Source organism: Ambystoma mexicanum, chromosome 9 (assembly GCF_040938575.1).
Source record: "Ambystoma mexicanum isolate Mex_15411 chromosome 9, UKY_AmexF1_1, whole genome shotgun sequence".
Lineage (NCBI taxonomy): Eukaryota > Metazoa > Chordata > Amphibia > Caudata > Ambystomatidae > Ambystoma > Ambystoma mexicanum.
In genome coordinates this window covers 812,439,777-812,456,701 of record NC_090931.1, presented here as the reverse complement: position 1 = coordinate 812,456,701, position 16,925 = coordinate 812,439,777, and the positions used below count along the sequence as shown (strand labels likewise).

At 44.9% G+C, this 16,925-nt stretch overlaps 1 protein-coding gene across 3 annotated transcripts in view; it reads left to right on the top strand.

Annotated features, from left to right (window-relative positions):
- Positions 1–16,925, top strand: part of SATB2 (SATB homeobox 2) — a 444,828-nt gene that overhangs the window by 79,814 nt on the left and 348,089 nt on the right. For all 3 annotated transcript variants that reach the window (XM_069615807.1, XM_069615806.1, XM_069615805.1), the window contains exon 3: positions 1,372–1,548. In XM_069615807.1, the coding sequence (XP_069471908.1) occupies positions 1,372–1,548 (177 nt within the window). The remainder of the gene's footprint in view (positions 1–1,371; positions 1,549–16,925) is intronic.

The following is a 16,925-nucleotide window of genomic DNA, read 5'->3' as shown; positions in this document are numbered from 1 at the left end:
CTACATGTTTGGTGCCACTGGTCTGATTTGTTGGGCGGTGGCTCGTTCCAGGAGCCCATTTGGGTATTAGGAAGGTACATTTCATATATCCCTTGATGATATGAAGTAGGCCAGGTGCAAATAGCAGGTTGTTTTATCCTTGGATTCTGGGATTTGTAATACCTAATTTCTAATGGGGAAAACACTAATACAAGGACAAGAAGTCAAAGAGGAAACTAGAACTGGGCTAGCCCCGTGCATAATTTCTGATCTATTAGGCACCCTTCAGAATTTCAGCAGAAATTGCTGTTTTTTCTCTTTCTGGGACGGATGTCTCTTGCAATTCTTATATAGAGCTATAGACAATGGAGCTGTACCAAAAGCAACACATACAATAAATACTCAATTCATTCAATCGATAACAATAAAATGCAATTAAAAGGGAACATTAAAAATGCAAATGACCTCCCATATATCAACTCAGAAGGCAAGGGTCTAAGCGTGATTGCTATTCAGTTTAGGACAAGGAGGTTCAGCTGTCCATGTAAAGGCCCGGTGCATACATAATGGCTCAAAGTAATGCTTGGCATGTTTCTAAGCATGGAATAAGAGTACAATATGATGAAGTTATTTGCCCAGGATCACACTATTCGATCAAGGGGGGAAACTGTGATTGGAACTCCAGTCTTTTGGTTTCACAGCTGACAATTTAGCCACTTGTTCCAGCTCATCTTTCTCTGAACCTGTGCACCATTTGAAAAATGGCAGCCTGTGTACCTCAGCTTAAAACTGTAGATATTTACGCCAACATTCAGTGTGATTGTGTGTCTTCTTGCCTGGACACAGTGTCTGATATAGATGACAAGATTGCCAGCATAGCAGGGTTTTTATATTTGTCAAAATAGATGCATCGTTTTCCTTGGGTTGCACCGCGTGCCAGTAGAATGCACTTTCAATTGTCTTTGTGTGAACACTTGCATCAATTCAAAGCTCTCTTTCATTCCAGGAAAACTCTAAACTGGTAAAGTAGCTCAGTGACTCAATGCAACAGTATCAAACATTTATGAATAGTAAAGGTTTCAATTATTGGGATTAGCTCATCTTTCAAAGGCCAAACAAATGAGTGTCATTGAGTTGGATCGTACTACCACCATTTAGATAGCACACAACGAAAACAGAGTCATCCCTTGTTGCCAAGAGATGAGTGCACTTCTAGATGTTGCTACAAAAAGCATCAGCATCTCCCAACTGGGTCTCCATGGTGTTCCATGCATACATTTTCTGGCTTGTGCGCGGCCTCCTTCTGGGCCGCTGTCGCTCGCTTCTCCCTTCTCCCTTTTATTCGCTTCTTTATGGGAATTTTTTGTTTCTCCTGTTTTGATTTGGAACCAGGGTTGATGATCCCAATCTTCTGTGTGGTGGAGCAGATGGACACGTCGCTGGACTACGACGGGCGAGAGGAGCACGCAGAGTTTGTGCTGGTGAGGCGGGACGTCCTCTTCAATCAGCTGGTGGAGACGGCGCTTCTGGCCCTCGGGTACTCGCACAGTTCTGCAGCTCAGGCGCAAGGTAGGCTTGGCCACCCCTTTGACCCCTTTTCCCAAGACCTGTCTAGGTTCTCTTGCAGATTTGGGTTCAGGGATAAACCTGGAAGCCCAGAAGAAGCTGCCAGCTCTGCAGACTTTGCTGTTGGGCGCATCTACCTTCTCCACCCATTCCTTCAGAAATATGTTTTTTTTTCCATCCTGGCACAAGTATTCGTTAGCATTTCGAATGGCAGCTAATGTGGGCACTCTTTCCGCTGCGTTGTAAAATTCCTTTTTATTGCTGTTGTTTCTTCTTTTTCCCCATAAATGTTATCCAACTTTTATCCTGATAGCAACACAAGAAGTTTAGGGTTTCCCCCTCACAGAATGCAATGCCTGCAGTTTTAAGTTGGTCATGCTCTCAAGATTACCCTTGCTCCGCCAGGAAATGGTTTAAAAAGTAATTGCCTTTGACAAGGTAACCTGTGAAAATGCGGATCGTCACAGGGATGCGCTCCTCACTTCTTCTGTGCATCTTCGGGTGGCTCGGATGTATATTTTTGGAATGCTTAAATCTGAACCAGTTGCCTTTTTTTGGGATGGAAACATCTCCAGCGTTAATGCTGTTTATTTGTGTGATATTTCGAAGTTTCAGAAATATAAAATAGTTATTTTTCCTCAGTGGTGTTAGTGAACTTCGAATTTAACAGTGCTTTTCCCAAAACATATTCTGGCAAGATAATATAATAAAAGCGTTGTTCTTTTTTTTTTGTGTTACAACTTTATTTATTTAAAGGTTCACATCATACATCGATAGTATTACCAAGCATGCATTCTGATTTGAATGGAGCAGTGTCCTTGCAAAGCCATTTTATGTAAAGTCTGAAAACAATATAAGAGTTTCTTGGGTACATACAGCCGGAGGGAGCATACAATAGACACTGATCGCCACGACAATCCAATAGACAGACCCCTCCCCTCTTAGCCCCCCCCCTCTAAGATGCACAGTTTAGCAAGGCCACACAAGTCTGGAGTCATACTCCTGGATTCTTCTAAAACGGGTCCCAAATGTTGTGGGGTCATACAAGTGTTCTCTAACAAGTGCATCATTGTATTGTTATGAGGAGAAAAAAAGACGAACACACTGTTTCTTGTAAGGTGAAGTAGAAAACATACCTTCCAGATAATAACCTTCACGCCGCCCGGCCCCATGAGGCCCTTTTTGGCCAAGTGGTTTCGCCTCAGAATTGCAGTTAAAGCTAAATATGTGGACACACACATTGTTGCCGGGGTCCCCCCACCCCACTTTCTTTAGAGCTATAAAGACGCCAATTAAAAGATCCTAACATGATATGGCCTAAAACTCTTTCTGCTTATAGGGCGACAGCGATACACATTTCTTAGCCAGGCCCAATGATCCCAGATGTGAGTTTCCTGAGTAAGGCTCATCACCATAATGCAGGGGTTTCAGTGTAAGACCCTTTGAACTCGTGGAATGGGCAATAATCGATGGAAAGAGGTAATATTCAGGTAGCACCAATGACTCGGTCGATTAAGGGCAGGAACACACTCTTTCCAGGAGTAACAGTGGGAGAAGGTGTGGCTTCACTAAACCTACTTCTTGGAAAATGTGTGATGTGGAAGGTCTACTATGCAGGGTTTCATTGGCTGTAGGTCTGCAGTTTTTTGCATAGAGAAATGCATGATGCGATTGCAGGCTGTGTGTTCAGGTATTTTTGAGGTAGCTGCTGACTTGGGGCAGGGGCTAGGAGCTCATAAATTACATAATCTCCTCGAATGTGGGCGTTGCCATGGCGAGGGTCCTCTGGGTCCGGTTGTCTTAGGAAAAATGGGTGATCATTTATATTAGCAATTAATACTGGGATTTAACCTTTAGCTCAGTGTCCACAAATTGTGCAAATACGACGAATGAAACTCTGGGGGATTTTGCGAGTTTTCCCAAAACTGGGCTAAGTGAGGAAACTAACATTTCAAGTGAGGTCACCATGGCAGCGGGTAAGCAAGCTGACACATCTTCTGCACACGTGGTGCAGAGAGCTGATTTTGTGTTTTCATAATTCAAGCGAGGCCTGTTCACTTGCAGAGCAGTCTAGGTACAAAGCTCAGCCACCGTCTGGGCTCTAGGGCAGCAGGAATGGGTCATGGCCAAGCTTCTGTGCCGGGTTATAGGATTATGGATAACATCAACAGGTACCCCCAGCCCTGGCCCCCTCACAAAATGCTGAAGATCCCTTGAAGACTAGAGAGGCCTCGAATGTAAAGAGCATCAGGATCAAAGATCTGGGCTAGTCCTAGGAATGTCGCCGGGAATACTGTCTCTGGTGGAAGCGGTCTTCCCTATTTAAGGATGTCCAAATTATGGCGAGCATTTCCTGAAGGTGGAGAGCCGGACGCTTTTGAAAGACTCCCAGCTGGCTATGCCAACACCAGCTAGTGTATGTACCAGGCTTCCCGGGACATGGCAGCCAAGAGTAGGAGTCGCGGGGCAGCCGGGCTCTCTAGCTGATTGTGGCCCTCCGGTCAGCGAAATAGACCAATTTGGAGTTCGTCGCACATATCCTTCGTTTTGCTGGCGCATCCCAGCCTTTGGGAATTTAACTGTACTCGTGACGTCGGCTTTCCCAAATCCTATCCATATGGGCCATGCCTGTGCTCCGCTGGACAGCGCCTCCCTATTATTAACCAAAGAGCTTCATTATGAAGTAACATGTTCCTTCCATTCACAGTGTGTCATATGAATATGGTTAGGAGTTTATATTAGCAGTGAGTCACTAGAGCGCGCCGCGAATGGCTCCATTGTATTATTGAATTGCGCAGGAAAATAAATCTAATTGTGTTTACGGTGGCTCTTCCCAGTCCCAGCCGTTTAATCTGGTAATAACACGGCGTCTTCGTGTTGCTGCCTGCCTTGCAAAATGCACTTAGTTAGGTTTCATGGTGGTTTGTCAGACAATGTCTCCGTGCTGCTGGAAGCGGAACATAAAGGAGCTTTGTCTGAATCATTTTGTTTCCAGTTCCGCTAATGATGGCGTTTTGTGGTGGTTACGGCATGGATACCCACTCTGATAAATAAATTGGCTGTGTGAGCCAGCTATTGTTTTGCAAAGGGTGTCGGCCTAGTTCCCGCACCCCCAAACACTGAAACTGGATGAGAGGACGTGTGCACGGGACAAAGTATGTGTGAGGTAGACCGGGCCTCACCAAACTGCATGGAGTAGCCAGTGCATGCCAAACTGCCCGCGAGCATCCGGTCTATACCAAACGGTATGATAGCACCCAGCTTTCAACAAACGGTGTGATTGTATCCAGATTACAACAAGCGGTGTGATAGCACCCAGCTTACAACAAGCGGTGTGATAGTATCCAGCTTACACCAAGTGGTGTGATAGTATCCAGCTTACAACAAGCGGTGTGATAGTAGCCAGCTTGCAACAACTGGTGTGATAGTATCTAGTTTACAACAAGCGGTGTGATAGTGTCCAGCTTTCAACAAGCGGTGTGATAGTATCCAGCTTAAAACAAGCGGTGTGATAGTATCCAGCTTACAACAAGCAGTGTGATAGTATCCAGCTTACACCAAGCGGTATGATGGCACCCAGCTTACAACAAGCCGTGTGATAGTACCCAGCTTAGACCAAGCAGTGAGATAGTATCCAGCTTACAACAAGCTGTGTGATAGTATCCAGCATATAACAAGCGATGTGATAGTATCCAGCTTGCAAGAAGTGATGTGATAGTATCCAGCTTACAAGAAGCGGTGTGATAGTATCCAGCTTCCAACTAGCGGTGTGATAGTATCCAGCTTACAACAAGCGGTGTGATAGTATGCAGCTTGCAAGAAGCGGTGTGATAGTATCCAGCTTGCAAGAAGCGGTGTGATAGCATCCAGCTTACAACAAGCGGTGTGATAGTATCCAGCTTGCAACAAGCGGTGTGATAGTATACAGCTTACAACAAGCGGTGTGATAGAATCCAGCTTACAACAAGTGGTGTGATAGCATGCAGCTTTCAACATGCGGTGTGATAGCATCCAGCTTACAACAAGCGGTGTGATAGCGTCCAGTTCAACCCATATTGCGTGAGAGCTCTCAGCCCAACACTCACTGTGAGATGTCATCCATCCATTGGAACTTTGAAAAATCATCCAAGCCACAAGAAAAAGAACCTAGTAGATATTTCAGGCCTAACTGTGTGAGACTACCAAGCTCGGGGATCTGCAGTTTTTGGCACACCAAATGTTTAGAACTACAACACCCATAAGCCCTTTTCCTCCTAGTCAATGCTGAGGGATACTGCGAGTTGTGGTAGCTTATGCCACGCTGTGCGAGAGTCAAGGCAATTTCCAACTAAGAAAACATTAAGTGCATATCAAAGTGCATGGCAGTGGCCAGTTGCATGGCACATTACTTAAGCATAGCGAGAATATGAAAAGGGTTTCAAAACGAGTGAAAACATGCTTTACATTTAATTTAAAACATTAAATATGCATGGATGGCAGCACTGGAGAATAGCATGAGACCACATGTAAATATGCGAAACAGCCCCCAAATTGAATCCCCAAACTGAACCCTACGAGGGCATTGGGGAGGCCATTTTCAAATGGATCTTTGAAACTCAGCAGCAACTTTTACAAAATAACAAGAATATGTTGAATGCTTGAAGTATGGCATTGTTCCGCCAAGGCTGCTTTTTGTCTGACCTGCATACAGGGCCACATTGTATCTATCACTCCACTAAACACAGTAGAGATGCATAGAAAGGTCAATTTCACTTCTATTTCCCATTCTATGATGAAGTGATCAAATGTAGCCCTGTATTTATTTTTAGTCAGGAATTAACCTCAGTTGAACAATGTCAGGCTTCCAATCTTCAGTGAATTTCTGTCACTCATTAAGCATATCTGCAGAGCGGCAACGATTCATTCTAAAATGTCTGCCCAGTGGAGTACATTTGAGGGTATGTGGGCTCATAATATTCTTCAAAGTACCACCCGTGATTACATCAACAATTTAAAAGAAATATGATATGATATTTATAACACGCTTAATACCCAGAGGTTTCTGAGCGCAGACGCAGGGATCGAACCTGTGTTGCTCTGTGTCGTCTTACTTTCAAGGCGAGCACATTGCTGCTGAGCTATCCTCCCAAGACTATATGATGCATTATGCCACTCCTATAAGCTAGACTTCATAGCAACTTGCCTTTTTGAAAACATTATGAAATCGAGTGTTCCAGCTGTGGAGTTAGTGTAGTGTAGGCAGTGTAGGGCCTTTCTCAATGTATGCTCTATGAGCAAAAGGCGGCAGAAAGGCCTAATTGGATCATACCATGTGGGAGGGATGGGGGGCAGGGGATGGTGAAGTAATATGACAGAACTCCAGAGCAGAAAACCAGGGGACATTCAACAAAGTTTTGTGGCGCCATACTGATCTCTGATTTAAAAAATGTGATGGTTCGTCACTGGCTTCCATCAACTTAATTTCCTCACACATCCTTTTGCCAGTCACGCCCATATTTGTACAAACTAGAGCTAAGGGGATGGGGATATTTGATAAAGTTCTTAATTTTCGGACTGGGCTAACATCCCCGATTCATCACTTAACCAACATGTGTGATCCTGGGTAAATCATTTAAACTCAGTATTTTAGCTGCCAAAAATGTGCAGTATATGGTATTAAAAAGGCCTCACTTACGGTTTACTAGTCTGTAATCTTCTGCCAATAATATATAACAATGCTTATTCTTATATTGCCCACCACAAAGTGGTTTGCCCAGGAATTACGTATGGCAACCTCTTGTAGGTCACGTTATTGTTCACACACTTGGGCGCTTGGAGGTACGGTGGCCCACATGGATATAATAGGACTGTGGGGGTCACTGGTCTTTGAATGAGGGGCATGCGCATTGCTGTAAGAGCAGCTTTGGGCTAGTGTGCAGATGGTTGGAACCTCAATTGTACAGTGATACCAGGGCACTGGAGCTGGGTGGTGGAGCTGTGGATGGGGCATGGGTGAGAAGATGGAAACAGGGATGGGTTGCAGCTGGTTGGTGGAGCCGGGTGTGATTGGCAGAAGGGCTGGAGGAGAGAATCAGAGTTTGTGCCCTTGGACTGGGGCTGGCTGGCAGAGCTGGAACAGACCGCAGGGGAGGTGGAAGACTGTCCAAATCATTACCCCAATGATCGCAAGACACCAGCCCGCTCCACACCACTCCAGCCCAGGTCTCATTGTTGACTCCCTGTCCTGGAAGGGTGGTGGGACAGGAAGTCAGGCGGGAGGCACTCCTGAATGCATGTTTTGGCCACGTCAGATGGCATCCTTTCACTTTTGTTTCTTTTATAACTTTTCACAATTACTTTATGTCACTGTTAAAGGTATTTGTACCACGTACCGTCACCACTGAAGTGGTCCCCAGGTTCCCTTGAGGATCTGAAAAGGAGAGTGTGGAAAAAAGGGGGTTTGGTGGAGGGTTATTAGGGTGTAGTTGGGAATAGGAAAGTTATATTTGTGATGTTGTGTTGGCAGCTTCAGTTCTGTTTGCACCGTTCGCTGAGCTTAATCGTGATTAACAGGTCTGTGTGAACTCCCATGTGCTTTTGGGACGGGTTATGTGTTGTTATTCTGTTGTTGCAATGTGTCGAAATGTGTGTGGATTGCTGTGCAGAGAGTTGGATGTCTGGTTTTCTGTATGAGAGTTGTATGAGGAAAGTTGAGAGTTGGGTTAACAGGTTTTTTATTTGTGTTATATTTCTATTTTATATTTCTGTCTCTCTCCATCTCTTATCTCTTTGTCTTTGCTTTTCTGCACTCCCTCATCCTGGGTCGGTGATGTTTAGGTTAGATGACTCTGGTCCCTCCCTACCCATCCTGTGTGGGGATCTTACCTACCTAGGTTTCTCCTGTGGGTTATCAATATGGGGCAAGGGTGGTCGGGGCGTCCCCTCTGCCTTATGTTTCAGTGAGGAGTTTATTTATGGGTTATGGTTTTCTCCCTGGGAATTTTGTTTCCCCATGGGTCTTTGTTTCCTAGTCGTTTCCTCTTGTTTCCGGAGCAAAGCGCCAGGTCTTGATTTGTTTTCTGTATTCCAGGTGAACCTTTGTGTTGCAAATGTTTTTTGGTACGTGATTCCAGGATTTTGCTGCCAGGTGAGAGAACGATGATCCTCCAAATGTTCTTTTGTTGTATGGTTTTGGTTCTAAGCTAATGTTGATTGATCTGAATGGTCTTGTCGGATGGGAGACGGTTATTTTCTCCTTTAGGAACTCTGCTCCTTGGCTGTGGATTACCCTGTGTGTTATGCACATCGTTTTGAACATTATTCGCTGTTTTATTGGTAGCAGTGTAGCAGTTTCAGCGCTGGGGTAATGTGCTCTCTTTGAAGTAGTTTGAGCAGCATTCTGGCCGCAGCATTTTGGATGCGCTGGAGTTTTTGATGAGTGTGATGATGGTGAGTGTTTTGTGGGTGAAAGAGAGGAATGGTAGGATCCTTTTTACTGCGTGTAGGAGGAAGACACATTTCTTGATTATAGCGTTTACTTGTGGCTCCAGTGTTAGTTCGCTGTCCATTAACACTCTTGTCGTTGAAGGAGTTGGTGCTGTTTATGGGGACAGCCTGGTGGGGCTTGTGAGTTGGCCCATGGTTTGGGCCAAACAAAGGTTGGGCTAGAGCCCCCACTTTGACCAGGAATGTCCAGAACCTCACCAGCTCATCCAGCTATTGTGTGTGTGTGTGTGCGCGCGCGTGCGTGCGTGCGTGCGCGCGCGCATATGTCTGTGTGTTTGGGCCTGCAGATATTTCTGTCTTTTGCGGTATGTTTGTTGTTCTGATTTGGCCCAAAAGGCCTACTGCACATGCGCAGTTGCCCTTCTGCATGTGGGGTGAGGCCGATATTGTATTACATTTCACAGAATCATTTTAATTGTATACTGTGTTCTATAATCCTTTCATCGCTCTGTGCCTGTCCAGCAGCCCAATTATGTTTTGTCTACGGTAGATAATTGTGTGTCTCATGTGGAATATTTTTCATTTCGCAGTACATGTTTCACCCCATTGTGCATAAGTGCATAGGGGTGGGCGTGCACCTGTTGAGGCGTGCAGATGTTTTTGTGCTTAGTGGCGGATATTTGTTATTTCGTGCGGCCCTCCATGCCTACTGCGCAGGTACAGAAATATCATGTTTTTTGCCATTAAAAAAAGGAAAATCTTCTGTTTGACGGATCCCATTTTTTAAACGATTCTGCACGCACTACTCAGTCTGTGCCAAAAATCACAAAAATCGGAGTAGGCCATTTTGAGATATAATTATATGCAAAAGTGTCCCCGAGTTTCCTGCAAACTATCCTGGGTGTACATTAGAGAGAAGGACTTCTGTATATCGTTTCACAGGGATGCTTTTCCTGTTGCTAAGCTCTCCTGCGCATGACAGAAAAGGGAACAGAGGTCATGCCGGCTGCCAAGGAGGACATGATTGGTACCAGGGGTGGGGGAGCTTAGATTGAAACAAGGGTCTCCTACGGTCGGTCAACCAGAAAGACGCCACAAACCATGTCTTCTTCTTGGTATACCTGAACGACTTTGAATTGCAATTACAACTAATAGATGGTGGATAGAAAGTTCAGTGGGTTAGTGACCAACCCTGGCAGATTGACCAGACATTTGTCAGCTGTGAAATGGAGGTCACACAATTGAAATGAGGATTGTGGTGCACCTGCACTTTTGTGAAGGCCAAAGGCACTGTTGTGGTGATTGAGTGCAACCGGTCTCCAAAAGAGCGCCCCATCGGCCTGTAGGACACCTACAGAAGCTTTCCTTTGTGAAGCAGCACAACCCTTTGCCTATACATAAATTGTTGTTGTTTTTGTGATACCAATTTTTCATACACAACGAACAGTCTTGTAGTCTTGTTGAAACTAACACATTCTGTACGGCTTCTTCCTTAAGCACAGCTTGAGGTGTCCATTACTTGCCCGTTAATTTGTTTTATTTTTATTTATTTATTGTGCGTTACAGTACAAATATGCACTTTCCACACACATTGCCCGTTAATGCCCTCCCACCAGCCAGCAAGACTGATGTTGAAGTACAAAATGGAAGCACATGGAAGTACATTGTTTCTCATCGTCCAGTGCGTTCCACGTCTTATGTGGAGGCCTTTGCCAGCTTACTGTCTGTTATTTTGCCAGCCCTATCCATCTCGTTTGACAACGTTGCTCAGTGCGTAGCGTGGTAACATGTGGCACGCAGCCACAGTGAGCGGCCAAAGACCTAGTATTTGGCGCAGTCTGGGACCCCAGGTCATTTCCGGTGCCTCAGAACCCACTTCCCTTACTGTGCAGCAGCACAAGCCAGCCAGGCTTTGTTCCCAAGCACGACGGTGCCTGGGAAGAGTGTCAGCCTGTAGACCTGCCGCATAGCTGGGCAATCCTCCCATAACATACAGGCCAACACCCTACAGGCGGCCCTTCAGCCGCGAGTGACGTCTTCATATTCTGCAAGAGCTCCAGCTGATCCGGAGTGGGAGGAGCGACTAGAGCATTGCCAGTGGTAACCGGCCAATGATATAATACCATAGCACTGTATCTTCGTCCTGTCACTGTAGGCTAATGTCCTGCTTTCCTAAATGTCATGCAGGTTGTGCATTATGTTGTGTTATGTTATGTTATTGTGCTTTTGTACAGGGCCAAATCACCACTGGGATAGTTTCAAAGCATCCCACCCTAGCCCAAGGCATGTTGTACCTGCCCTGGGGAAGAGAGACTGTCGTCTGCTGGGAAGAATAACACGAGCAACTGTAAAGCAAGAGGGAGGAAAGGTGGGAAAGGAAGTTGCAGGCACAGAGCCGAAGCTAGGCTGGGCTAGATGCACGTATGGATGCGTAGTCTTCCATTATATATGGACTTTCGACTAAAGAGAGGCAGCAGCGAACAGCACGTGTTGAGCTAATATTTGCAGTGGGATTCCAAGGCAGTTTTAGAGCATTGTAAAATAGGGATCGGGAAGTGTTGGGTGAATGAGGGGGCATGAGAGTGTGCCTGGGCAAGACTGGTGAATATGTAGGATTAACATACCTGCAGCGTCTATTTATGGTACCACAGGTACATTGCTGTTTACTGAATCTGGGGCTGCCAAGACAGCTCAGCAAACCACCTAATTAAAGAGTAGGGCACGTGAGAGGTGACAGCTGTTGGTAATCAAAGGCAAAAGGATAACATGACATGATTAAGTAACTATGTTATGTCTGGCAATAGATGAGCCGTAGGCGATGTGATCTGTATAGCGCTTCATGCCCCAGTAAAGCCATCTCACACCACTGAGGAGTGGGCAGGATACTCTTCAGACTGCAAGCCAATAATGTAAGCACAAGTGTACCCCAAATAATACGACTGAAAGGCCCCTGACCCCCAAAATGGCCCCACACAGCTATTTGCATAGTACGGAGAAGTGGATTATATTGGATTCACTTTCAGGTTAGGGAGGCTTTCAGTGTGTAGATTCCCTGCTGAGGATACAGCCCTGTCCCTGGATTATAATGAATTATATGTGCTTAATACCAACAAGTGGTTTCTAAGCATCGGGATTCAAACCTGTGTTGCTCTGTTGTCTTGCTTCCAAGACATGTGTGTTACCCCTGAGCTACACCCCCAATACGTTCCATAGTCTGTTTCTGAGTGTTGAAGGGAAATAATAGGTCCAACGAGCATAGTTCCCTTTTATGTATATCTGTGATATGGATGCAGCATATCTTGGATGGATGGATGATATCCAGGTTCATAAGCATATTACTAGGCTCAGGTTTGATCAATTACCATTAGCAGCAAATAGGGCATCTTGGGAGAAACAATTGTGGTTGTAGCTGTTTATGTGAAAATCATTCAAGAGAAAACAATATGTATTTTATTTTGTCTAATTTATCGTGTTCCTCGACTTATGTTTTTAATACCACTGTTAGTATTATTGGGTTTTAATCATGGTTGGTCTGCTTATATCTACTGGAGGCATTACAGTTTGTCGTGGCTTTAAAAGATTTTGATTGGCTGGTATGAGGATTAGGAATATAATGAGGCCTAAATAGTATGTTGCTGGTGTGTAAGCATCATGATTTGTTTTTTAAATGAACAGTTATTACCATGACTGTGTGGTTATGTTTACTATTTATAGACACATTGCTTTTGTATTTTGTAAATATTGTATCCGAATATATAGTTATATTTGGAAAGGAATGGAACTCAAAATTGACATGATATTTCGTGAAATACTATTTTATCTGATTGTTCTATTCCCTCTACCTTAGCATATTTCCTCCCTAGAACAGGGGTCTACAGTGTGCAGCAATCCACATGTTTTGGACTACGAATCTCATGATCCCTCACTGCCTGAGGCTGATGGCAGTTGTAGTCCAAAACATCTGGAAAGCCAAACGTTGCAGGCCTCTGCTTTAGAACATCAGCTTGCTCTGACTGGACCACTCCTCTTCCCAAAAAGGTCAAACATCTTTCCATTCGAAAACCTGTTCCTGTTAGAGCACGCCCTCTCCCTCTCTAATTGGTTATTTATAACACGCTTAATACCCAGAGGTTTCTAAGCACGGACCCGGGGATCGAACCTGTGTTCCTTTGCCATCTTCTTGCTTCTAAGGTGAGCACGTTGCCCATGAGCTATCCTCCCGTGTCCCTACAAGTGTTTTAAGTGTAAGTGTGCAGCAAGTGTGCTCTAATCTCCTCTAGGTAGAGCCCATAAGACACTTCTCTTCTCTATTACACGACACAAAGATCCGGTGATGTCACTTTTCCTTCTGCTATACCACCCATCTGTTAGAACACTCATCTCTTTATGAAGCCGTGATTTATAACTCGATGAAACCTCTTTCCACAAGTTCTTCATACCTCCCTGTTGGACCACACATCTACCTCGAGCATACGTATCACCCACAGCATGATGCCGTCCCGCAACCACCAATGCCTGCTCCTGACTAGATGACAGCTCACACCTCATAGACAACAGCTCATTAACAGCTCATTAACAGTAATAATAATAGTAATAATCATCATCATCATCATCATCATCATCATCATCATCATCATCATCATCATCGTGCTGCAGGCTGGATTCCTCCTGCTTTAGTAGATTAAACAATAGTTAATAGTAATAGCCTACCAAATGGTAATCATTTATTGACCTCAGAAAGGTTTAAGGGTAGAGTTGGCCTGCAAGGTACAAAAACTGCAGGCTTGCACCAAAAGAAGGGTGAGCACATAACACATGAGCTATCCACCCGGATGATGCCACCCAGAATGAAGCAGTAGGAAGCTATTTTTGTGTTACTAAGCAAACCCTAACAACCTAGAGTAACATGGAGAAGCCTTTAACCAATGGCCGCTAATATCGAAGGATAAGCCCATGAACACGTCGATAATGTTCTCTCCACTCTTGATATCGCTTGAATCCTATCGACCATGTCTCCCCACCACAGGTGACATATCCTTTGTAAGACTATTGGACCAAATTCACTGTTTTCCTGGCCTTCCAGCTTAGCTATCTGACTGCTCAGAGAATCTGAATTCACAATGAAATCATCTTTGTGGGATGTTCATCAAGGGTGCTGTTTTCTGGCAGCAGGTGTCTCGTTTAGGCGCCACCTTTTCCTGGATGTACTCATCTTCTAGCTAATGATGCATTTCTCTCTGGACTTCTTGATGATGATTCTAGAAGCTTCTTTTGTCTTTTTTTGATCCACTTCCTTTAGACTATGTTTAGGGATCTTCCTTGTTTTCTTAAACACAAAACTCTTATTTTTGCAGGTGCTGTACTTCTTAGTTTGGGCACACAGGCAGCTTCTTGGTTTGGGCACACAGGCAGCTTCTTGGTTTGGGCACACAGGCAGCTTCTTGGTTTGGGCACACAGGCAGCTTCTTAGTTTGGGCACACAGGCAGCTTCTTAGTTTGGGCACACAGGCAGCTTCTTAGTTTGGGCACACAGGCAGCTTCTTAGTTTTGGCACACAGGCAGCTTCTTGCAGCACCTCTCCAGTAGCCAACACAATATGCTAGAGGCTGCGGAGAGGGAAGGACTGCATTTTCAGATGGCTACCCACTAGCAGTGCTTCGGCCTTGTCCCCTCTCCGCACCCATCCCACCTGATTGTCATGTGAGACAAGAGGTGTCGCTGGCGTCTATTTCCCTGGGTCCTCTGTAATTCTGGGTGCATCATACGACACGCTGCTACTTGAGGCCACAGAACAAAGCCGCAATGCTGTGGTCTCCCTATACAACTTGAGAAGAGCTGGGTCTTAGCTAAGCTGCATCCTAAAGCTACTTTCCCAAGCCTTACACACAGAGATACGATTCACTGTGACGTCCAAAATGGTTTAATCTCCTGCAGGTACAGGGCCCCTTCAGATGATGCTGAATCTGCATCAATTGTGAGCACGTGGGCATCACCAGGAGAAAGACTAATGAGAGGAGGCCAGTGGTTATGTTTCCGCGGTTTGCAGGATGCTTGCTATATTTACTCAGCTGCCATTTATTTCTTCTCATAGAGGATGCTGGGACTGCCACAATCTATCATTGCAGTTCTAACATGGACCAGAATTATAAAGCAATAGGTCTGTGCGACTTCCTTAAAAGAGGGCATTTAAAACTGCAGGTGTTCTGTATACTGTGGGTCAAAGTGTTACACATGGTCAAATGGTGTCAGGAAACAATTTTATGAAAGTATACAATCAAGTTTAAACCCTATCACCATTGTTTTCGAATTGTCTATCTCCGCCACAGGATCTTTTCTGGCCTTCTGCAAAGACATTGGGCCTCATTACATGGTAGGCGGTAAGGGTTTACCGGTACCGGTATTTTACCGGTACCGGTAAATCCTTACCGCCTTACTACGAGGTCCTTTTGCGGGTTGGGGAATTTAACGCCTGCTTTTTGCAGGCGTTAAAAACCAACCCGCAAAGGGACCAGTGGAGCTAATTACGGTACCGCAATTTGCGGTACCGTAATTAGCGCCTTCCCCATTCCCATAGAGCCCTATGGGGCAAAAATTGGGAATGGGGAAGGGCAATGGTGGAAGGGGGAATTACCGCCCGCCAACCTTGGAATGGGGCGGTAATTCCCCTTTCCACCAAGGCGGTGCCGGTATTTTACCAACATGAACCATGGCGCTAATAGCGCCATGGTTCTCCGCCTACCGTGTAATGAGGCCCATTGATTATCTTTTGTCTCTTGTTCTGCCATCTGGTTCCTTGCATCTCACCTGTACTCACTCTTCTTGCTGTTTTCTGTCTATTATTGACACCTTTCACTTGTACTCTTTACCTTCTCCTCCTCCTTCTATCCCTAGCTAGTGGGCTAACCCCACTGCAGCACCCTCTAACACTCTCCCTTCCACTCTTATTTGTTAACTTCACCCCTTCTTTCTTCCTTACTTGATTTCTCTTTTCAACTATCCTTTATCCACTGATGTCTTCCCTTCTTCTTTCAAACAGGCCGCTACGATCTTACTCATTCTTATCAAGTCTTCTTGTGACCCTTCTCTACCTTATTTTGCTGTAGATCTCTTCTTCCCTTTCTGTCCAAATCTCTGGAAAGAGCTGTTTACTCTCTGCTATTTGGATTCTTCTTCAATGTGTCTTCTGTTCTAGTGCTCATTCTATCTGAACTGTTCTTTTACATGTCACTAACTTTCTTAGTTCTCTTCACACACAACAATCTCTCCTCATACTTCTTGATCTATCTGCTGTTTGTGACTCGATGGAGCGCTCTACCCTTAGTTCTTCTCTCGGTATATCTGGCGATTTTTGTCTTGGTTCAATTCTTATTTCTCTAATCAGACATTTTCTGTATCATGGGCCGGGAAGATGCCCTCATCTCTCCCTCTGCAATCTGCAAAGTTTGGTCCTCTCTGCTTTACATCTTTGCTGTATATCATTCCTGTTCATTCTGTTATTTTGTTGTTTCGCTTCTCGTGTTATTTTTGTAGTGATGACTCTCAGATCTTCCTTCTGTTTTCTTCGTTCTCTGATTCTCTGCAGTATTACATTTCTAATTATCTTTCAGCTACTCAGACTTGGATTCTTGTTCACACTGTTCATCTCAACCTTTCTATAACTGAGATTCTCTTTTTCCCTGCTCCTTTGCCTTATGATTGCTCCCCTCCTGCATCCAGTTCCTTCTATCCTGATTCTCTCCCCCTGTCGTCATTTGCTCCCAATCTAGGAGTCGTCCCTGATTCTTCTCTTTCTTACTTTTCCCACAGCTCTATCCCATCAAGTCCTGTCACTATCAGCTTTACAATATTCATGAAGTTTGCCTGTGTCTCAATGTTTTCACTTCTTCCGGCTGCCTACGGTGTTCTCTCATCTTGATTAATGCTCTGCTCTTTTTTTTAGGCTTTCCTTCCACACC